The sequence below is a fragment of the Zophobas morio genome, unplaced genomic scaffold (genome assembly GCF_036711695.1).
Source record: "Zophobas morio isolate AGI-343-1 ecotype UQ-CSIRO unplaced genomic scaffold, CSIRO_AGI_Zmor_V1 ptg000026l, whole genome shotgun sequence".
Classification (NCBI taxonomy): domain Eukaryota; kingdom Metazoa; phylum Arthropoda; class Insecta; order Coleoptera; family Tenebrionidae; genus Zophobas; species Zophobas morio.
The window spans coordinates 4128442-4153010 of NW_026972131.1; the positions used below are offsets into that span (position 1 = coordinate 4128442).

A 24569-nucleotide genomic window follows, 5' to 3' on the forward strand; every position below is an offset into this window, starting at 1 on the left:
AAAACAGTGGTCCTAAGATAAAACTTTGTGGAACGCTAGATAAGACAGGAACTTTGTCGAAAATGTGGCCAAGGTACTTACACATTGCATTCTCCCTATTAGTTAGATTTAATCAGCTTCACTAAGCTATCAGAAAACCCAAAGCTACATAATTTAATTAATAAGATAGAATGGTCAATTCAGTCAAACGCCTTCGAAAAGTCAGTACACACCACATCAGCTTGTTTAATTTCAAAAGACTCAGACACATATTGGGTGAAACAAACTAACTTGATAATTGACGATCTTCCTTTAATAAATCCATGTTGAGAATTACTTAAACAGTTACGTATATCCAGAAAAAAGGCAAAAATTTTATAATATTATATAGAAGCAAAAAAAAAATGTTTTCGTCAATTAAAATAAGTTCAAGATAATCTTTTATCCATCAATTTATTAAAGTTTATTAGTTTTTTAGTGGGTGGGGCTTAATCTTTGGCTTTTTTGTGTACTTAATATACATAGTACTCTTTGAACAACACGGTACTCAAAAACATGTTTTAGATAATAATTTCATCACGATTGAGATCTAGAGGGATGGGTGAGGCTTATTTTTTATTTATTTATATTTTTTTTACTCAATAGATATAGTTTTCTCTGCGCAACACCATCACTGAAGAACATGTTTCACATGGTAATTTCTCGTAGAAAAATAAGGATTTTTCAATTAAGCTCCACCCCTCGGCTTACGACGAATAAAAAGAAATCATCAGAATTGGGATAGGGCGGGTGGGCGGGGTTTTATATTTTGCCTTTTTTTTTCATAATATAAGTACATATCCATCTTTTCACAACAAAACACTTAAACATAGTACGTTTTTACAAGAAAATCTGGATTATGCAATTATGGGGCCGAGCCTAATTGCAAAATGTATATTCCCATACAAATTTTCCATTTTAAACAAGTTTTAAGTTTCATATTGTGAAACGAAGTCTACACATATTAAAACAAAAAGGCAAAATGTAAGCCCGCCCACCCGCCCTATCTCAATTGTGATGATTTTTTTTTATTCGCTGTGAACCAAAGGGGCGAAGCTTAATTGCAAAATACTTATTTCTTTACAAGTAATTAAAACATGTTTTTGAGCATCGTGTTGCTCAAAGAATACTAAGTATATTAGGAAAAAAAGGCAAAATATAGCAATTGATAAGATAAGACTGATTTTGGCACTTTTGGCATTTTCGACAATGTTTCAACTAAATATTTTCGAAAATTCGTTGAAGATATTTTCTTGCAGACTTCAATTTCCAAAAGTCATTTTCGGTTTCGTTTCTTCACAAATTCGTACTGTTTTTCCAAGATCGCTAATTGAAATATAGCAGTTCTTACAGTTCGTCAAAATAGCTCGGTATTAATATTTTGTAGACAAAAAAGGAAATTATTATTAATTTTTGTTTCGCAAAATACAATCGTTGTAAGAATGTACTTTGTAGTTTTTATATATTTACAGAAATGTTTAAAATTTGTTTATTTGGGACAAGAGAGAAGTCAGGACAGGTCAGATCACATTAGGTTAAATAAGGTTAGGTGCATGAAATAAGAAATAAATTTTATAACAAATACTTACTACATATAACAAAAAATGTTACGATTAGTGATTTTCTTAAATGTTTTTACATCCTAGATTCTATTATTAGTTTCCACTCCCACTCAACCGAAGAACATAATTAGCCCCGCCCACCCACCCTGTCTGCATTTCGGCGATTGACTTTATCCGATCTGAGTAAAATGAATGATCTTATACTGAACAGAAATTGCTAAGATGAGACTGATTTTGGCAAATAACATACCCTCTAAGAAAATAGGGGGCGGGTGGGAGGGGCTAATATTTGATAAGATTTGACTGTTTTTGGCACTTTTGACATTTTCGACCATTTTTCAACTATTTCCGAAAATTAGTTGAAGAGTTGAAGACATTTTCTTACACATTTCGATATCCGGAAGTCATTTTCGGTTTCTATTATTAGTTTCCCCTCCCACTTGACAGAAAAACATAATTAGCCCCACCCACCCACCCACCCAATCTCGTTTTCAGTGATTGATTTTATGGAATCTGAATAAAATGAATAACCTTATACTGAACAGAAATAAAATTAATCGTTAGAATGAGAAGACGGTGGGTGGGCGGGGCTAGTATTTGATAAGATAAGACTGATTTTGGCACTACATGAAAAAATAAAAACTTAGAAAGAAAAATTTTAAAAAGTTTTGAAAAATTAGATATAAGTGAGATGGGACGATAGTTGACACTATCATCCATTTTGCCCTTTTTAAAAACAAGAGTGATAATAGAATATTTCCACATATCAGGAAAGGATAAAGTTTTAATTATTAAGTTAAAAATAATAGATAACGGATAAGCAAAAGCGGCTTCACAGTTATTAAGTAAAAAAAAGGAATATTATCAAAACCAGAAGCTAAGTTAGGATTAATTTTTTTCAACGCCGTAAGAGTATCTGACTCGTTAACAAAGACTATATGTATAGTAGCATTCATAGGCTCATCAACAAACGCATTCGAATTGACATTGGAAGAACGAGTGAACCCTGGTCTAAAGTGGTCAACAAAAGCATTAAGAATATCTTTTGGATTATCAACTATTCGATTAAGGTAATTCATCTGCAAAGGTATTCCAGAATGTTTCTTTAAGTTGCTAATATGACTCCAGAATTTACTCATTTGATGTTGGTGTAAGAATTTCTTTTTTTTTCTATCAGGTTTTCAATCCCAATTTCTGCTTTTGAAGTTTATGGTACTAGTGCAGAATAAAAAAATTGGTCTAAAGAGTTTAGACAGTACTTCCCTCGCTGTCGGAAACGTGACGACTGCATGTCTATTATGTTTTTTTTCGCAGTAAATTTCAAAACATTCGGTTCTGGAGTTCCTGATTAAATGGAGTGATATATCACAAACACAGACTCATCATACTTTGTACATTTTAGATAGGATTTATTCGACAAACTTTTGAGCTGACGTCATCAAGTTTTTGGAGGGGATAACCAAATATATTTTCACTAAAGATTTATGATGCTCTTTAAAACATCTGCAACATTTCAAAACATTCGGGTTAGCAGATTCAAAATTAAATTGCAAAATGTTGTTTTATAATTTTGATTTTTTTCCCAAAAATCTGGACGTTTCGGGTAAAAACTCAATTCACAGTCGTAAACTACATGTTTAGAACTATGTTATTTTATACAATTTAAAACCCATTTACTATGTACAATTTTGAAGTGACGTCATCGCATTAGTGGTGGGGATGATTAGACAAATTTTGGTTAGCGTTTTACCATCTACATGATATTCCTAATCTAAGTACAAAATTTCACAACAATCGGTCCAGTACTTTCGGAGGTTATCTGTCTAATAAAAATCCGGGACGGCAGACAGACAGACAGACGGAAATGAGAGACCTAATTCTTCGTCTTCTAGGGGTCATGAAAGATCGAGAAAACGTAAAAGTAGAGAGTCGGCCGATGGACTCGATTTGCTTACGCTCGGGAAGTAAAAATATGGCAAAATTCACCATTACAATATCTTCAAACAACATCGTTCTCTTATTAAAGATTTAATTAGAATCGCGTACAAACAATATACTTCTAGTATTGAAAACCAACTATCCACTAACCCCAAAAACTTTTGGACATTTATTAATAGTACAAAAGGAAATTGTCGAATTCCTGGGCAGATGAAATATAACAATGAAGAACTTAATTCTCCAAACTTAATTGTTGGTGGTTCTACTGATTATTTCAATAGTGTCTACAAAGCCTCAGACCCTAATTTATCCACTCTCAATAATATGATAATTAGTCCTGCTGCCCTGGTGACTGTCAAGTTTATTTCTCTTGAAGAAATTTTGTCTGTCTTACGTAGCTGCAAAAACTCACTAACTATGGGATACGACGGTATTACAAGCTTCCTCCTAAGAGACTGTGCAAGCATTTTCGTTGCTTCCGCCCTGCTGTTTCTCCTGATATTTGGAAAATAGGATCAATATGTCCTGTCTTCAAGAAGGCATGACTGTATTGAAAAACCCTCCACCATTACAAATTTGGCCTATTTTCACAATTTGTTTCAAAAGCAATTGACACTCGTAAGCAAGTAGATGCCATTTATCTCGACTTCCAGAAGGCGTTTGTCCAAATAACTTGTTTAAAGTACGCGTAATTTTATGTATTTGGATATATCAATTATTTTCTTCTATGGAATGGGAGTGGAAACTAATAAAATCTAGGATGTGAAAAAAGTAAAAAAAGCGCTAACTGTAAATTTGCTTTTTATACGATTTGCCACTCGAACAGTAAAAATTTCTATATTTCAATTGGCGATTTTGGAGAAACGATAGAAATTTTCGAATAAACGAATCCTAAAATGACTTCTAGATGTCAAAATCTACAAGAAAATGTAGAGGTAGTTTTTGAAAATGGTTAAAAAGTGGTCAAAAATGTCAAAATCAGTCATATCTTATTAAATACTCGCCCCGCCCACCCACCCTCTGTTTTCTTGGAAGATATGTCATTTGCCAAAAACAGTCTTATCTAATCAAGATACCGATAGAAATTTTCGAAAAAAACGAAGCCTAAAATGACTTCTAGATGTCGAAATCTACAAGAAAATGTATAGGTAGTTTTTGAAAATGGTTAAAAAATGTTCAAAAATGTCAAAAACAGTCATATCTTATAAAATACTCGCCCCGCCCACCCACCCTCTGTTTTCTTGGAAGATATGTCATTTGCCATAAACAAACAGTCTTATCTAATCAAGATAACGATAGAAATTTTCGAAAAAACGAAGCCTAAAATGACTTCTGGATGTCGAAATCGACAAGAAAATGTCTACCTAATTTTCGAAAATGGTCTAAAAATGGTCAAAAATGGCAAAATCAGTCATATCTTATAAAATACTGCCCCGCCCACCCACCCTCTGTTTTCTTGGAAGATATATACGTTTAATACGGATTTGATCATGAAATAATAAGATCACATCGTAGTCGGATTTCATTTGTTGGGGGAATAAATGTGCCAAATCAGCCACTAGAACATTTTCTGATAATTTGTGGATAATCTTCAAATCTTGGATACGCATTTTAGCAAATTTCTTTTGATTTTTGTGGCGACAGATTTCGCTTTACTTGCTAGTTCTGTAATGTCTGACAGACCGGAAGAAAGTACTCTTCTTCTTCTTTAAACTGAACTCGTTTTTTGTAAAAATCAGTTGTTAGACAATATTGACAATCGAAAAAAAAAAAGAACTCGATTGTGACAATATTGTAATTTAAATTTAAAATAAAAATATATTTTGTTCTTAAAACATAAATAACGATTGCTTTACACTGAAAATTTTATGTTTGACGGAAACGCCGGTTAGAAAGGATTTCGGCTGTGACATTTGTTCAGACACACATTTTACATTATATCGTTCATAAATAACAAAACACGAAATTGGTCTTTCAAAATCTTGTAGTCTGGCAACTTTTCACATTGCAAATACCATCATATAAGTTAATAATGTTTATAATTTATGGTGCATAAATTGATATTTTAGCCCACGAGAGAAAGAAAATTAATAATAAATTGATGCATTTTGTTGCGGTCTTTCACTCATACCAACATTTGTAATAACCATAACGGATTAATAAATCGGAAACAACATAATTTATCATATTACAACTACCAAACAAAATATTAGTGTACTAACAACGTAAACGACATCGAAAGTACAAGTTGTCGCATGAGAATGAACTCTGATAATCACAAACTTGAGAAATTTTCGCTAGAGGAACGGTCTTGTTACGTAATTTCCAAGTTCTCAGTGTTACATCCCACAGTAGCAGTAAATTAATTTTAGATTTTAATCATTTTAATTAAGAAAAAAATGTATACTGAACCTATGATATAATTTTACAGTACATAGGGGAGGGTAAGGTAAAACGGTAACTAGACAAATTAGAATATATGTCTTTCTGGACAATATATCTTTCCCAAAACATTCAAAAAATAGTCATAAATAAATATAGTGGCAACAGGATTACCATAAAAAATGAACTTCTGTCAAATAATCTTTATTATCCTTCCATTGTGTTATTGTCTACCTAGTCTAACCCTATTTTCAATACTGCTTCACTTGATTCATCTTCATCTCTCTCCTGTGCAGACGTTTATTCATAAATAGAACAGTAATAAACATTATTTGAGAGAAATTCATACTTTTACTATTACGGTCTTAAAAGTTAGATCTGCCACTTCTGTTTGTTTGCCACTACTATATCAAAACATTTTTTTAAAAACTCTACCGACAAACCGAATAAAAAAAAATAAAACAAACTTTTTCTTCGTTTCGTTGTTAATTAATGCAGGATACAAGGACAAAATAAAAGCAGATCCTCTTTATAATTTATGGTATATTTACGTATTAATTATGAGTACATTTTTATGAGGGCCATTGATGAATATTTATCATTTATATATATATATAAAAAAAAATTATAATCAGTTCCTTTTGTCAACCTTTTGTAGCGATAAAAAATATTTCATAGTCACTGTTATAGGACTAAAATCACAACAGTGTGGAACATATCCGTCAGTTTTTTATTCTGCCTTGTTTTTTCACATAATCTAATTTTTAACCATAATCTGATGTTCTAATTTTAATGACATGGCATAAAGAGGCATTAAAATGGAGTCCATCGGATGAATGGCCACTTTTGTATATTTAAAAACTATTTTCTACACAAAACGCTAACGTTGATTTAATAGTTGCAAAACATCGATTAAAAATGAATTTACTCTTCCGCTACAGAATAGTTAATGACGTCATTTCAAAAATGTTTAAATAAATGTTTGTTAGGGGCATGACTCAAGATAGAGTGTTATTTGTGCTTTTATAATATACTTTTATTTACTAGAATAATTAAAATAAATTAAAAATGGTTTCTCTAATTCTAATTTGTACTAAAACTGATTATATTTGCTCCCACTGAAAAGTTGATGACGTCATCATAAAATTGTGCGAAGAACGTTTCATTTGAAACTTACGAGATATCATGCTTATGTATATTCAAATGAAGAATGTATGTATGTATATATTTTAAATTAAAAAGCAAATCTTATTTTTGTTACAGAATACACTCTAAGATGCATAGGATGTATCGAATGATATTTCATTGAATCAAATCATTTGTATGTAAAATTGAAACTTCTACATTTTGAATAACTATCATAAATCATCTTAGCAAGAAAGATCAGTTCAGAGCATTACATTACTGCAGAAAAATATATTGCGTAATGTTTGAAACTCGTTTCATCACGACAAAATAAATTTACATAACGTCTACCCGTATTTCCCTCCAGACAAAATAAAGCTTCATTAAAATGCATCGATCGCGTTTGCCTCATTCAAAATTTCAGAGATGTCCGGGATAAAAAACCAACGACTGATTACGATCTATCAACCGTAGAGTATTTTGAAGACATTATTAATTTTTTAGTTACGCAGAAGTGTTTTCCGCACAAAAGAATTCCAAAACATCCATAAAAAAAACGAAACCATGTTTAATTTAGCGTGGTTTACCGCAACGATATCGGAAATAAATAGCGAAATCTAGAATGATGCGGTACAAAATCGCATTCGCTTTGGAAATAGGAAACGCACTATAGTAATAAATTTCGTGTGTTTGTATATTTACGCAAATTTATAATCCTGTAATCATTACAATCAATTGTTTTAAAGGTACAAACATCGCCCAGAATCTATAAATTTGTTATTAGCCATTGTGTTCCGACTTGTTTGTCCATTACTACGGTAATTTCAACGGTCGGTTAAGTGAGAAACTTCGCGATTTCATATTTTCTAAAAAAAGTATACAAAATTAAGTGTACGATATCAAATTACCTGTTCAATATAGCTTAACATACATTAAACCGCAAACAACTAATTACTCATTGTTTTTGGGAATATGCTGACATATTTCTTTGTGTGATTACACCCACAGCGATAGTTGTATCGAAATGGTACTTGCTGTAGGGACTAATTTTTATAAGCATAACAACCTTCCGGGCACTGTTAGTACCACTGATGAGCCAGGTTCTATCTTCGAAGAAGTGAAACTGGTTGCAATGCGGATAAATAATAACACCTTTGTTACCCTCCGGGCATATGCTATTAACCTGTATCTCATCTTCTTTCGTAATGATAATGAATAACGACGTGACCATACACGTGTTGATGGTAAGATTTTCTCTCTCAACCTTTCGGAAATCTGCATCTGTTGTTAAAAATCGTGAAGGCGTGTAACCTTTTGCTGCTCCAAATCATTGATTAAATACATATGTATTTAATCAATGTCCAAATGCTTCGTGATTTATTTTTCTATCGTGAGAAAAAGATATCAAATTTTAAATGGTAAGTAACATAGAGAATGAAAAGCGCTAAAGATCAGTGTTTTACCAAACGCTGCGACGATATTTAAATACGGAACTAAAAAAAATATACTTATATAAATCATGAATAAATAGTTTTTATTAAAAAATAGCAAAAATTAACAGAATTAACTGATTAATGATTATATTCATGTTTAAAATTCAAACGTAAGAACCAAACATGGCTAGAAGCATGAATTTTCTGAAATTTTTATATTGATTTCTTGACAAAATATTTTGAAAGCCACCTGTTTTAACTCTTATATTAATGCAACATGTAGTAAGCCTAGTTATGCCGGCAGATACAGATTCATCTACAGACAAATAGCGGAAGTATATACAAAGCACGCAGTTATCCATCTTGGCGAACTGAATAAATTATTTTAACCACTTATCATGTCATTAGAGTCGACATACAATAACTTGTGGAGCGACGATTTGTATACATTTCAGTAGCCTTGGTCATGTCTTGGGAAGCGTTCATAGTTTATACACAATAGTCATATTTCAGATTTTTTCGATACGGTCCTTAAACTTATACCTACCTACATAGCCAAATAAAACATTTTTTGTGTGAAATATAGCATCCTTAATGGCAAAGTTTGATAATTTTTGTGCTTCTGTCGATACATACAAACCATCCATAAGTTTGTTAACCGAAACGTGGTTCACCTCTTCAGTAGCAGATCCTCTGGTTTCGCCTAAAGACTATACAATCTTCAGAACTGACCGAATTGGAAAAAGGAGGTGGTGTCTATTTTAGGTTCTATTCTAGTTAATTTTCTTGTTCTGCCTCTTCCGGTAGACTCTGGTGGTGTAGACTCGTTGTTTTTGAAAGTGTCAAATAGTTACATTACTTTTGTTCTAGGGTGTATTTACAGACCATCTTCAACACATTTTAATGATGATAAAAACTTAGTAGATAGCATTACTGGTATAACAACGAAGTATGACAAGATTTATATTTTCGGCGATTTTAATTTACCACATGTGAGCTGGCTTGTCAATATTAATCGTACATTCATGGCATCTTCTCAGCTTTTTGTGGATCTAATAACACTAGTTTACAAATTTAAACTTTTTTTCGTATCCAAAAATAAAAAAAATATTTTTTACTTCTAAATTACTTACTGATAACAAATCCAAAAACGGATAATCCTTATCACGTCAGGTTTTTTCATAAATCCAAAAGAATGAACTTTGCTTTACCTTCACGTTTGTGTTAAACTAATTCATGTTAATGCACAATTGTCGCATTAAAAATGTCTTCGAGATCGTGGAAAGAAAGTGCAAATCAGTTTTGTTACATTTGTGGTAAAATTATAGTACCTAAAGCGGGAAGACCTGTTCAAATATGCTCAAAATGAAGGTATAGAGGTTTTTGGGACGAAAATGTGTTACTGTTGGTCTATTATAAGGGAAACTGACAGTACTGCCAATAAAAGAACGTCAGTGTTAACCATTTTTAATTTTTCAGTCATAATGTTTATAATATATACTGGGTGTTGCTTTTATTTGATACAACCCCTGTAACTTTATTCTTATAGATAAACCTGTATTTCTTTGAGCTAATTTGTATCATTTTAAAAGATCTTTGTGAGGTCACACCTCACATTTTTATTATCACTTCCCGTAGATAAGTCAAAAGCAACCAATTATTCTAAAATCAATACTTGAAAAATTTTAAATAACACATTGATGACAATCTAGTAGCTTGAAAAATTGACACTCATGTTATTTATTTACCTAAATGGTCTTTTAAAATGATACAAATTTGCTTAAAGAACTATATGTTCATATATATTTAAAAATAAAAAAGTTATAAGAGTTGTATAAAAGAAAAAAAATCCGGGGTATCTTTATATAAATATCTCAAAAACCTGACGTGATGGATTTTTTCTGCTTTCAGATTTGAATTTCCCGAACCCAAATCCTTTAGATTCAACTATTTGTGTCTTTGGATATAAAACCTTGTAAACTAGTGTAATTGATGGTCATTTGAATCAGCTGGTCATAAAACCGACGAGATATAGGGCTAACCAACAACCTTCCCTGCTCGATTTACTTATAACATCCGATGATTCTTCGATCACTAATTTAGAGTATCTCAATCCAATCGGTAACTCATCGTCTCTCGTCCTTCTCCACACATCCTAGGCATTATCTCACCTTCGCTTACACAAAACTTATTATTTCTTTCTTCATTTCCATACCTAAATCTCGCAATTATTTTTTTTTTTTCTTTCGCGCTTTGTCTGTCTAGGTACTTTGGTATTGTTTCTGTTATTATCTTTCTATAGTCTGCATTATACCTAGATTTACTTACACTCGCTCTTCTCTCTTGTTTATCTATGTCTCGCATACACAACTCTTCTCTCATACTCACCCCCATTTCTCTCTTTCTCTCTATTTCCATCCATGCGTATCCTAGTCTTTCATAATATCCTTGTCTACCCTTGTGATGTTCTTTCCCTGCTTCCTTTTTTTTTCGTTCCACCATTCATACAATATCCTACATTCCTCTTTTTCTTTCAACCTTTCATCATACTTTACAGCTCTTTTCCCAGTGTATACTCTTAATTTCTCTCGTTTACATTCTTCTGTTACTATATAGCCTGGCGTCTCTTTCCGTAGCCCTAACATGCACCTCAAATATTTTTCTTGTACTGCTTCCATCTTTGCATATTCCTTCCATTCCCATATCTCCACTCCATACATTAATACACTCCTAACTAAACTATCAAACATTTTCATCCTTCTTCTTACGTCATGTCCAAATATTATCACACCATTCCCATTATCTGCATTGCTTTGATCCTTCTTTCTCTTATGTGTGCTTTTACCGTATTAGTTGTTGTAAACTTAAATCCTAAATATTTAAACTCCTTTACTGTGTCTATGATTCGATCTTCCCAACGCCACACTTTTTCCTCCCCTTTTCTCCTTTTTTTTCTAAACACCATCATTTTTGTTTTTTCTACATTTACCTCCAGTTTCTTTCTTTTAAAGTATCTTTGCAGATTTTTTTTCATCTCATTCATTCCACATTCATCCTTCGCCAATATTACCAAATCATCTGCAAATGCCAAACACCATACCTTTTCTCTCCCCACCACAATTCCTGCCGCTTGTACTCCTCTAAACATTTCCTCGATATCGCTTATGTAACAAGCAGACAGACTGGGACTTAATGGGCATCCCTGTCTCAATCCTTTCGTCGTCCAGAACATTTCAGTTTCTATTCCTCCCACTCTCACACTAGTCACTGTCTCTCTATAAATCTCTCTTCCTGCTACAATTAACTTTTCAATCAGTCGTCTTCTCTCCATGCATTCCCACAAACACTCTCTGTCCACCGTATCAAACGCGGCTTTTAGGTCTACAAACAGTGCATATACCCGACCTCCTTCCTTTAGCAACTTTTTTTCTACTAGATGATGCAGGATATATGCATTGTCCATTGCCCCTTTACCTCTTGACTTTCCGGTAATATACTCTTTTCGTTCATCTCTGTCACCAACCTTTCATTTAACACCATTGCGTACAGTTTATGTGCCGTATTTAGGAGAGTTATCCCCCGATAATTCTTTACTTTTTCTTTATTACCCTTTTTATGAATTGGGCATATTTGCCCTACTCTCCATTCCCGGGGAAAACCTTTATACGTTCACACATCATTCATTAACTCGCTCAATCTTTCAATCATCCCATCCGTCCCAAATATCCACACTTCGTTTACCAACCCATCCCTCCCCGATGCTTTTCCTCTTTTCCGTCTTCCTACTTGTTTTCCTACTTCCTCTCCTCGAATCTCAACTTCCCTGTCTCTATCACCAATCCCGGTTTTACTATCTTGCACTACAATTCTCTCTTCCTTTCCATTCAACAGTTCCATAAAATGTTTCTTCCACTGTATTATGTATCCGTTCTTTATTTATATACTGCCATGCCTCTTGCTCGGTTCTTATGGCTTTAATTTTTTCTTCTTCTTGCTGTATCTCTTCTTTCTTTTCTTTGCATCGTTTTCTATAATTATTTTTTGCTTGCCAGTACTCTTCTTTTATACCTTTCCCCTTTTTCCACCTTCGTAAACATTTCCTTGCTTCTGTTTTTAAATCTCTGCATCTGCTATCCCACCATCTGTTTCTCTTTTCTAAATTTCTCTTTACAATTTCTTTTCTTATGGCTGATTTTTCAGTTTCTCTTTTTAATTCTTCCATTTTCTTTTCAGTTCCTTTTTCTTTAAATTCCACTTCTAACATTTTTTTTTTATAATGCTCAATTCCTTTTTCATTCCATACCCATATCTTCTTCTCTTTTCCTACTTCATTCCTTAAGCATCCGCTCCCTCTACTTATGCCCCTCACTTTTACTTCTAGTGGCATGCGATCGGAGTCCACTCTTTCTCCTATATTGAATGTTTCTACCTCTTCTTCTGCTAATCCGTTTACTATTACGTAGTCTATTCCCCTCTTTTACCTATCCAGGTAAATTCCCCCTCCTCGTCCCCTTCCTTTATCCCATTCAAGACTTGCCAACCTGGTTCTTCAATTAATTCCCATAGCAAGTTTCCGTCTTCGTTTTCTACTTTATCTTTCGATTTTCGTGTGTTTTTCCCGTCTTCTTCCCTGCTTTTTTTCTTGGATTTCTTGGAGTGAGCATATTTTGCGTGTCACCAAGAGAGCTAACTCGATGCTTTATCATATTTTCTCTTAATGTTTCAAAACGTACTAGAGGACATCCCCTGAAATTACTTAAGGAAAACTTTCATACCACGGTGAGACAAACATTGTTGTCAAACAGAGTTTTTCATGATTGGAATGCGCTACCCCAAGAAGTGGTATTAGCGGAGTCTACCTTAATATTTAAAAATCCAAATATGATACTTATTGTACTAACTGAAGAACAATATTGTCATCCCACCACTTGTTGTTAGGGCGGGCACAACAGGCCAGCCTCTGCCCGGTCGCTTCTTTAATAATAATAATAATAAAATATTTAAAACAAATCTTGCATATAACACTAAATTCCTTAAGATTAGGCAGACTTACCTTATATCGACGGCAGACACAATTCTATAGTAACATCGACACAGATTGTTCAACGGAGCATAGTCTGTACAACAGGATAGTTCTACAAATTTTGAGTACGAAAGTCTCAGGGTAACGACAATTTGACCGCGATTATGAATTAAATTGAATAAAAGTACGATGTTAACATAAGTTCTTCTCGCTTTTAATGAAACAATACTTACATCTATTAAGAGTGCATCCTTTGGATAAGACCTTACAGGATATGAGCCAAATTTAATGTAATCTATGTAGGCGTTTGCAGAATTCTCTTTGAGCTCGCTCTAACGATGAAATATGAACTCGATAATATAGATCCCGAATCACACAACAGTTTTCCAACTTATTTCTAACATAAGCATAGCATATGCCTCTCCGGGCGAGGGAACGCCGTGGTTGCTCTCAAGCCGGAGACACGGATTTCAGGTGGTGAGCGATAAATTAAACGACAAATCGGGTTTATTCCCTGCCACCAGCTACACGGCTAAAATAATAAAACTTACGGCTAATCTTAAATAAAATAAATACAAAATGGTTAAAAAAAACAAGAATAAGACGTCCGGCATGGTCGTTCCTCCTGGGCGCGACTTCCTTCAGGACGGGCTCCTCCTGGACTTGGAGGCGGCGACCTTGAACCTGGAAATCGCGCGAAGACGGTACACAACGCGTGCACGACGGTTTCGACTTGTGACGGTGACGACAAAAAAAACGGTGACATCAAAAATATCTATATCACGCTATACAATCTTCAATAGAATTTACAGTTAGCAATCTTCAAATCGTCAGCATACGCAAATATGGGACAATTTAGCTGAAAAAGTGCAACATTAAAATATATAATAAACAGTATTGGGCCTAGATTCGACCCTCGTGTTACTCCACTGAATGAAAAATATCTAGTATATGTATCTCCAAAGATTTTTGGGACTGGATTTTATAAAACCATTATACAGTACCACACGAAATGGTATTTAGTTTATTAAATATTATAACCATCCCAATACGTATCTGTATCCCAAAGCCAAAAACTAGGCTTTTTGCGAATACGAGTAAATTTGTCGGACCGAGCTTGAGAGGCAAATAACGAGTATACGCAAAAGTATGCTCTGAGCGAGGAATGGATACACAAGATTTTTTGTACTGATTTTTATATAAATACAATTGTTATTAAGTAATTATACTGTTTTTGACGGTATACAATTAAGGAAATGAAAGCATATAAACAATCCTTCATAATGAAACTGAACATTGCACGTAATATTTACTTTATTTATTCCTAAAGTAGCTCAAAACTTAGAAAAACAGAATGACAAGCGATAATACCAACCGTTATCAATCATAATCATACAAAAATCCTTAGGTTTTGATTTTGGTTTTTGACCGTATTAGAGATGCGAACCGGAGGTCTTAGAAAAAATGTGAAGTATTCTTATTTGAAACTGTTTATTATCACTTCTATGTATGTATAAACACCTGCACAGAAGCGGAATTGAAAGTCCGATCAGTCTAGATAGAAAAGAACACATATGTCAGATGTAAACTAGCGTCTGGTACGGAAACCTTATTTATTACTCAATTCATGTGAATAGCATAGAAAAATTTCAGAGAAAATTATGCAAATATCTTCATTATCTTCATATATGAAATTTTTAATATACAAGCAGCAATTAAAAAAAAAATTATGAATAGTCAATATCCATTGTTTTTTTTTTATAAGAACCACCAGATATGAAACCAAGCTGAGTTCATTAATGGTTAAGTGATATTCAATGTACTAGATGTTTGTAGTATGAAATATCCTAGTAAATACCCATTTTCTTCTAAAGTAACTGTGACTATAAAAACTTGGTTTGAATACACAATACTCAGTTTATGTGTCAACAAAATTTTAAGCACACTTCAAGATTCATTTATCACGGACGGGCGATCCGATCCTCGTAAGTCTTGACTCCGGGCAGCGTTAACTACGCCGGTACTCGATTTGTACAACACCCCAAGATAAAAATATAATAATATATTTTTTAGAAATTTATATTAATTTAAAACGACATGTTAAACAGTTAAAGTGACGTGACATTTGTGTTAAGTTTGGAATAAAGAAAATCACAAAACAAGAAGGTCGATGAATTAATTTTAATATTTACTCGTAATTAAATTTAATTGGGTAGTTTCTATCCTCAGAGTGGTACTTTGGTACTGTTTCATGATACTTAAACAACTCTCTCACTAGTTTCAGCAAATATCATCACAATAAAACCCAAGAAACTTTCAAGAAGTCTTGTGTAAAAGCCACTCAATTATTTTCTCTGGTTAAAACGACCTAACCTTCCAACAAGTGGTGTTGATTCATACAGTAATTCCAGCGCATGATTGTTCCAATGAATATGGTTGTTTGTTTTTGATTTTAAGAACTAATTTCTCTATTCTGGTTACCCATAAGTAAGTGCTTTTTATTTTCTTTCCAGAAACGTCCCAAGAGGTGACAAGCCACACACCAAAGCCAAAAGATTTACCCAAGTCGATGAATATGTTAGCAGAAGACCAAATGAGCGACGAACCCAGAGGCCGTGCTCTCAATTTTACCATGAAAGATCCCAACAGCGAAAATGTGTTATCCTCGAATACTACAACGCACGACGAATTCGGTGACCTTAGCGATGTTAGCATAAACGAAGATGAGGACGAAGACGAGCACAGCATGCAAACCGAGAGAATATTGACACCTAAAGTAACAGGACATAATAATGTCACGAACAGTTCAGTGCAAGGTATACCGTTGTAAAAACTATGGTAATTCTTAAAGTTTTCTCCCTTTAATTGCATCCTTTTGTGTTTTCTTAAACATTTGTTGGTTTAGGAGTGTGCGAAAAAGGAGGGTTGACATACGAAAACGGGGAAAAATTAGAAATTGGGTGTGACTCGGTATGTACTTGCCGAAATGGGAAAATGAACTGTGAAGAAAGATGTCCTAAGCCGCTGTTCCGTAAGGGAAAGAAAATAGATGATCCGTTATGCACCGCCAAAGATGCAGAAGATTCGTGTTGCTCGATTATGATTTGTTCAGCAGACACAGGTTGGTTGTTTTAACATATTAATTAGTCAAGTTGGCAGCTTGTAGTTAGCTATTCGCTATATAGTAGTTAGAACTTATGTTAGAGTTCACACGTATTTTTCTAGAGGTAAGCAATGTTGAATATAATGCATAATTAAATAAGTGCACGGTAGTTTTTGACCTCATTATCGCTTAATTTACGTAGTGAATTTTAATAAACACAATTTTAATTCGAAGACTGGTGCTAGTTTGTAAGTTGAATTATTGGTTTTAAATTAGTACCAGAAGAATCTATTGCAAATGGTACTACGCTCTTAATTACTATCTCTGCACTACAGATGATCTGACAGTACTAAGTCTCTCTTGGGAACTTCTGCTATAGTATAAATACTATAAATCTGTCCCTACTGCTGTTTACAATACTTTTCGAATCTGTCTTTTTGCAATCTCAAATCACTACAAGACGTCAACTTGACACCATAACATATAACTTTGATACATAAAATTCTGTTAAAAATTGTCATACACAGAAACAGAACCACTGGAAATATGTACATTCAATAATCATACTTACAACAGAGGCGACACCTTTAATAAAGAATGCGAAGAAGTCTGTACATGTGAAGCTGGTGGAAAATTATCTTGTAAAATGCGATGTCCTCAAGTGCAAAAAACCAACGACAAATGTGTAGAACTACCAGACCCCAACGATTCTTGTTGCAAAAAATTGTTTTGCGATGTAACATTAGACGATCACGAACCTGATAAAGACGTTATCCAGAAACATAAGTTAGTTTTCGCGAAATTCCTTAATACATCGACCATAGAGTTGAAGTTTGACCCAAAACCCAACGATAAAGAAGCGGACATTTATATTGAGGGTAGTTCCAATCAAAACGACTGGAAAACGTACAAAATTCGAGAACAAAAGTATGTTGATGTAATGGAAGGCACTAAATATCTCAAAATGGAAAATACTGACCAATCGATAAAAATTGAAAAACTGGATACAAATGAAACTAAATCAGAAAACGGAGAGTGCAGTTATAAAGAGATGAACTTTAAGTTAAATGAAGAATACAACGATAACTGTACTTCATTGTGTGTTTGTAAAGAAACTGGAATGACGTGTTTGGAATTACGATGCCCGACTTACTTTGGAGTGGACGTTTTAGACCCACACTGTGTGGAGTGGGAGACTGTGCCTCCAGATTTTCAACCGTCACCTCCAAATTGTTGTCCCGAAAAACTGACGTGTAAGAGTAATGGGTCTTGCATCTACGAAGGTCATAGTTTCCAGAATTGGCAACAGCTACCGGAAAATATCACGGGTTGCGATAAGAGATGTTACTGTGAGATGGGTAACGTAGAATGTCAAAACACATGTCCACCAGTTACAGCTTTACCACCACCCAACTTACCCTGTCCAGTTCACCAAGCAATCATCGATCATTTGCCTGAAGACGACTGTTGCATGTACTGGGTGTGCAGTCCACAATCAGGTAAGTGATTCTGAATGCCAAAACAGCTGCGTAGACTATGTGCAGGTCGCGGGCTAAGACGTAATTTGCTTTTCGATTGTTGAATTGCGGTACTTTGTGGGGTTCCTACTTAACTAACATAATGTACATAAATGACAGGACTGACTAACTTTCCACTCTGTAAATATTTTGGACACGGCTTTGGTAGTAGTTGTGGATCGAAATTTTGGAGTGGAACTTGACGAGAACTTTATTTCAGCGACTGGACATAATGAAACAAAGAAAGGCGATAAAGCAATCATAAAAAATACGACAGAAGTCCCATTCAATTTTCTTCCAACAAAGGTTCCTTCTAAAAATAAGGGACCTCTATTGGTTTACACCAATCATGCTAGCAATTCATCGGAAACTAACACAAATAATCCATTCACACCACCTAACATACTTCCCGATGAAAATCCCTTTTACCATAAAAATAATAAAGAAGAAAGCAAAGACTCCTTCCCAGGCCCTTATAACCCTAATTATAAAAAATCCGAAGTTAAACCACAGAAAGGTCAGAAACCTAAACCTAGTAAAGATAACCCACCGCTTGCCACTCAACCGCCTCGTGGAAATTACATTCCTAACCAAAAAGTCAAAAACACGCAGTTTCATGGAACTCAAGACGAGTTGCTTCAGTTCATTCATCAACATCCAGAAATCGGCAATTATCCCTCAGGTTCTGTAGTAGAAATTCATAACGTTCCAGCCAAGCCACCCAACCCATTCATTAGCCCCAATGTTCCAAACGGAAGACCTCAGCATTTCATTCCTTACGTTATTCCCCAAAACGGTCACGTTGACGACTTACCACCTGGCATAACACTCGAGCAAATCTTGCAAGAGGTGCACAAGAATGCCAACCCGCACGGGAGTATGCTACCCTTCCCATCTAATCAGTTCACTGGCGGACCGGTATTACTAGCCCCACAAAGCCCAATTCTACCAAATAGACATAATTCGTCGTATCAAGGTTTGTGTAGGAAGCGACTTTAAGAAAATGTACTACTATATTTTCAACTCAGGTCAAATGTTTCCTGCAAACTATCCCAATATGCCGGGAGTACCACAAGAAGATATTACTGTTACCACACTAGAAGCTCTGGATGCACATACGGTTCGATTGGCGTTTGTTGTTCCACCCGTCATAGTAGGGTTACACGGAAGGGTAGAAGTTCGATACACCCATCATGAGTAAGTCATAATATTTGTTCACATTTAAAGATCCACCACTACTTCAATTTACCCAGAAAATATATTGTATATCAAAAATTAAAAGCTGGTGGGCACTGTCGGAACAGGACCCGATTTCAGCTCAATACCGCGACTAGACGCACGGTTTCCATGGCAACGGTGTAAACAAAACATCTAAATGAGCCACCGCTTTTATCAGTACATCATCAGCAAAAACATATCATATATCCAAGACACAACATCTTTAGCTATAAGTTTTGATACATTTTATACAAGTGGAGCTAGTTAAAAAAATTAGTTTTGATAATTATGACACAAATTTCCGGTTAATTTTTTAAATATTCATACTTACTATTTTGCTATGTCCAATGTGTTTGTAGGCGTTGTAATTGGGGGGGGGGGCACCAGCCGTCCCTGATTTTGAAGTGTCGCTTTGTCAAATTTGTCTTTATCCAAAATTAACAGAAAATAAAAGGCGGAGAAATATGAAAAAGAAATTCTGATCCTTTTATGCCTTATTTTTATGCTTAATTATCATATTTTTCTTTCCAATGAGTTTGTCAACAAAAAATTGTCAAGTCTATAACATTATAGCTCACAAATCGAACATGTAAATAAAATCTGTTGGATAAAAGTAATGTCAAGCGTTAACTTATTATAATATGATAATTGTAACTTTTATATATTGTACTCCCAGTTTAAAGTGATTTTTATAACAAGATAATAAACATTATCACCTCATTATTACCCCACAATATGAGTTGAATAACAAAGTACGGCCCTGCAAGAACCGACCACTTTCTTATTTATGGCTAGGGTTTTACTCAATTGTCCCCATCATCAACTTGGACACAATGGACTTATCATAAAATCCACTTTAAACTGGGAAGACAATAACTTGTATTAAATAACTTTTATTCTATTTTAGAATGACAATCTTGTTTATAAGTACACAATTGCGGGCATAAATTGACCTTTATGGCACAGATCAATCACAAATTGCTAAGCAACGACTGATTAATCCTTGAAATTAATAAGTTATTGAAACAAGCTTCGATATTCAACATTTTCTAAAGATTCCCTGGGCCACCTCAAATTCTTCTAAAATTTCTTTTGAATAATTCTTCATCAAAATAGCCAGCTATGTATTAAAGTTTGCATCGGCATAATTCACACAATCTTATCGGAAATATACAAAACTCGCTTGACATACACCTTGTAAACCGCAAAGATTATTACTGTCCATTGTTGCCATAATGGAGCTGTAAAGTTTTGCTATGTATATGTGAATTGAGTTAAGTTAATCATGGCGAGTATGACTTATAAGGAAGCTTTAACTTAAGCCGCTTAAGTCATAAGAGTTTTACAAGGTGTATGTCAAGTGAGTTTTATTATACTCAATATTTCGTTATAAAATATAGAACAGAACAAAACGTTATATGTACCACGAGTATAATTGTCGATTATGCCCTTAATATCTACATAAATACTAACTATTATTAATTTTTTAGAAAATTAAAAGAAACATTGTTGACTGGAACAGTTATCACTCAAAAATTTTTGTCTTTTTTTTCATTACTGAAGTTAAGAAACTGAAAACGAATAGCTACATATTTCTGATTGGTTTTAAGTTTGTTGTTGTCGAAATAAGTCTACACATAACAAGAAGAAAGCAAAATGTAGCCCCGCCCACCCGCCCTATCTCAATTGTGATAATTTGTTTTTTATTTGTCGTGAATCAAGAAGGCGGAGCTTAACTGCAAAATCCTTATTTGTATACAAGAATTTACCATTTTAAACATGTTTTAAGTTTCTTGTTCTGAAAAGACGACTACGTATATTAAGAAAAAATGCAAAATATAAGCCCCGCTCACCCGCCCTATCTCAATTTTGATGATTTTTTTTTAATCGTCGAGAGCCAACGAGCGGAATTTAATTGCAAAATCCGTATCTTCGTACAAAAATTGACCATTTTAAACGTGTTTTAAGTTTCTAAGAATAAAAATAATCATCACAATTGAGATGGGGTGGGTGGGCGGGGTTAATATTTTGCTTTTTTTTTCTTAATATACTAATATAATGTATTCTTTCAAAAACACGATACTTGAAAACATGTTTTTAATTTCTTGTAAAGAAATAAGTATTTTACAGTACTTGGCTAAAATAAGAGTGATTTTTGGCATATCACATATCCTTTAAGAAAATTGACAGTGGGTGGATGGGCGGGGCTAGTATTTGACAAGATAGCACTAGTACTAGTAAATTTTTTTCGATATTCGAATTTTCGATTGGTTTCATTCCTGTTCAGTCCAATTTTTTAAATTTTCGAGTTTTAGAATTTTTGATTTGTGATTTTTTCAATTTTTTTGCTCTTCAGTTTCAGACTTTGATGTTTTTTACTTTTTGATCGCAATTTTTTTACTTTTCGATTTCTCAATTCCATTTTTCGGTTCTTCGATTTTGCATTAGGTACATTAATGTTCTTTGGTCGAGTGGGAGGGGAAACTAATAATAGAAACCGAAAATGACTTCGGGATATCGAAATCGATAACAAAATGTCTTCAACTAATTTTCGGAAATAGTTGAAAAATGGTCGAAAATGTCAAGTGCCAAAAACAATCTTCTCTCATCAAATACTAGCCCCACCCACCCGCCCTCTGTTTTCTTGGAAAGTATGTCATTGGCCAAAATTACTCTTATCTTAGCAAGTACTACAGCTACCCCCTCTTCTCACTGGAACGACTAATTTTATTTCTGTTCAGTATATATTCAGATCCCATAAAATCAGTCACTGAAAAGGAGACAGGGTGGGTGGGCGGGGTTAATTATGTTCTTCTGTCGAGTGGGAGGGAACACTAATAATAGAAGCCGTAAATGACTTCTGAATATTGAAATCGATAACAAAATCTCTACAACTAATTTTCGGAAATCGTTGAAAAATGGTCGAAAATGTCAAAAGTGCCAAAAACAATCTTATCTTACCAAATACTAGCCCCGCCCACCCGCCCTCTGTTTTCTTAGAAGGTATTTTATCTGCCAAAATCTGTGTCATCAAAGCAAGTACTAGTCCCGCCCACCCGCCCTCAATTTTCTTGGAAGGTATGTTATTTGCCAAAATCAGTCTAATCTTGGCAAGTACTAGCTCCATCCAGCCGATGATTTGCTAACATAAGACTGGTTCACGGTGAATAAAAAAATCATCAGAATTGAGATAGGGCGGGTGGGCGGGCTTACATTTTGCCTTCTTGTTTCAATATGTGTAGACTTATTTTCACAACATGAAACTTAAAACATGTTTAAAATGGAAAATTTGTATAAAGAAATATCGATTTTGTAATTAGGCTCCGCCCCATAATTGCAAAATCCATATTTCCTTGCAAATATGCACCATTTTAAAAATGTTTTTAAGTGTCTTGTTGTGAAAAGTTGGCTATGTATGTTAACAAAAAAAAAGGTAAAATATAAGCCCCGCCCACCCGCTCTATCTCAATTCTGGAATTTGTTGCAAAATCCTTATTTCTCTACAAGAAATTACAGACATGTTTTTGAGTATCGTGTTGTTCAAAGAATACTGTGTACATTAAGAAAAAAATAAAGCCAAAGATTAAACCCGACCCATATCCGCCCCGAACTCAATGCTCAATTGTGATGAACTTTTCATTCGTGGTGAGATCGTGGGGCGGGGTTTAATTGCGAAATCCACTTTTGTCTATAAGAATTTACCATTTTAAGTTTCTTGTTCTGAAAAGACGACTACGTATATTAAGAAAAAAGACAAAATATAAGCCCCGCCCACCCGCCCTACCTCCTTTGTGATTATTTTTTTTAATCGTCGAGAACCAATTAAAGGAGCGGAATTTAATTGCAAAATCCTTATTATTTCTCTACAAGAAATTACCATGTAAGGCATGTTTTTGAGTATCGTGTTATTCAAAGAATACTATGTATATTAAGTAAAAATTACAGACAAAGATTAAGCCCCACCTGCCCTGATCTAAACAGCAAAGAAGTTTTCATTCGTTGGCAGACCTAGGGGCGGAGCCTAACTGCAAATTCCATATTTCCATACAAAAATTTACCATTCTAAACGTATTTTAAGTTTTAAGAATAAAAAAATCATCACAACTGAGATGGGGTGGGTGGGTGGGGTTAATATTTTGCTTTTTTTCTTAATATACATAGTATTCTTTGAACAACATGACACTCAAAAACCTGTTTTTAATTTCTTGTAGAAAAATAAGTATCATGCAGTTAAGCTCCGCCCCCATGGTTCACCGCGAATAAAAAAATTCATTACAATTGAGATAGGGCGGATGGGCGGGCTTACACTTTGCCTTTTTGTAATATGTGTAGACTTCTTTTCACAACATAAAACTTGAAACATGCTTCGCCCCATAATTGCAAAAATAAAACGCAAATATATAAGCCCCGCCCACCCGCCCTATCTCAATTCTGATGATTTTTTTATTCAACGTAAGCCGAGGAGAGGAGATTAATTCTAAAACTCCTATTTTTCTAGAAAAAATTACCATTTGAAATATGTTCTTAAGTAATCGTGTTATGCAAAGAAAACTAAATGTATTAATTAAAAAAGAAAATCGAAAGAGAGGCCCCACCCATTCGTCTCGATTTCACTCGTGATGAATTTTTCATTCGTTGTCAAACCAAGGGGTGGAGCGTAATTGCAAAATCGATATTTCCCTCTAAAAAAATTTATCATTTTAAACATGCTTTAAGTTTCTTGTTGCGAAAAGATGACTACACGTATTAAGAAAAACAAGGCAATATGTAAGCCCCGCCCACCCGCCCTATCTCAATTGTAATGATTTTTTTATTCGTCGTGAGCCACGGAGGAGGAGCTTAATTGCAAAATCCTTATTTCTCTACAAGAAATAGAAAACATGTTAAAAAATTAAGCCCCACCCATATCCATCCCAAGTTCAATTGTGATGAATTTTTCATTCGCTGTCAAACCGAAGGGCGGAGCCCAATTGCAAAATCGATACTTTCCTACAAAAATTTACCATTTAAAAATCTTTCTTGTTGTAAAAAGAAGACATTTTCCTAGAAAAAAATCATCTTCAGAAAATTTTTTTTTTTCATGACTTCTGGATGACTAACATTAATCCTTGACTATTATTGCACTATTCGGTGAACCGTTGGTTGGGATACCCAGTTTAAATTTTACAATAAAAAAGTAGTTTCACAAGACAAATGTGCGAAAACCAAATTTACCAAAGAATGTCAAAAAACATTTCCTCAAGTTGTCGG

The 24569-nt window shown here is 34.2% G+C and overlaps 1 protein-coding gene across 4 annotated transcripts in view; it reads left to right on the plus strand.

Moving 5' to 3' along the window:
• The window catches only part of LOC135136262 (putative epidermal cell surface receptor), a 45838-nt gene that overhangs the window by 19407 nt on the left and 1862 nt on the right, over nt 1-24569 (plus strand). Inside the window, exons 2-6 of one of the 4 annotated variants that reach the window (XM_064065464.1) lie at nt 15995-16297; nt 16387-16602; nt 17112-18083; nt 18322-19077; nt 19130-19298. In XM_064065464.1, the coding sequence (XP_063921534.1) occupies nt 15995-16297; nt 16387-16602; nt 17112-18083; nt 18322-19077; nt 19130-19298 (2416 nt within the window). The remainder of the gene's footprint in view (nt 1-15994; nt 16298-16386; nt 16603-17111; nt 18084-18321; nt 19078-19129; nt 19299-24569) is intronic. The other 3 variants (XM_064065465.1, XM_064065466.1, XM_064065467.1) reach the window with 3 other exon arrangements.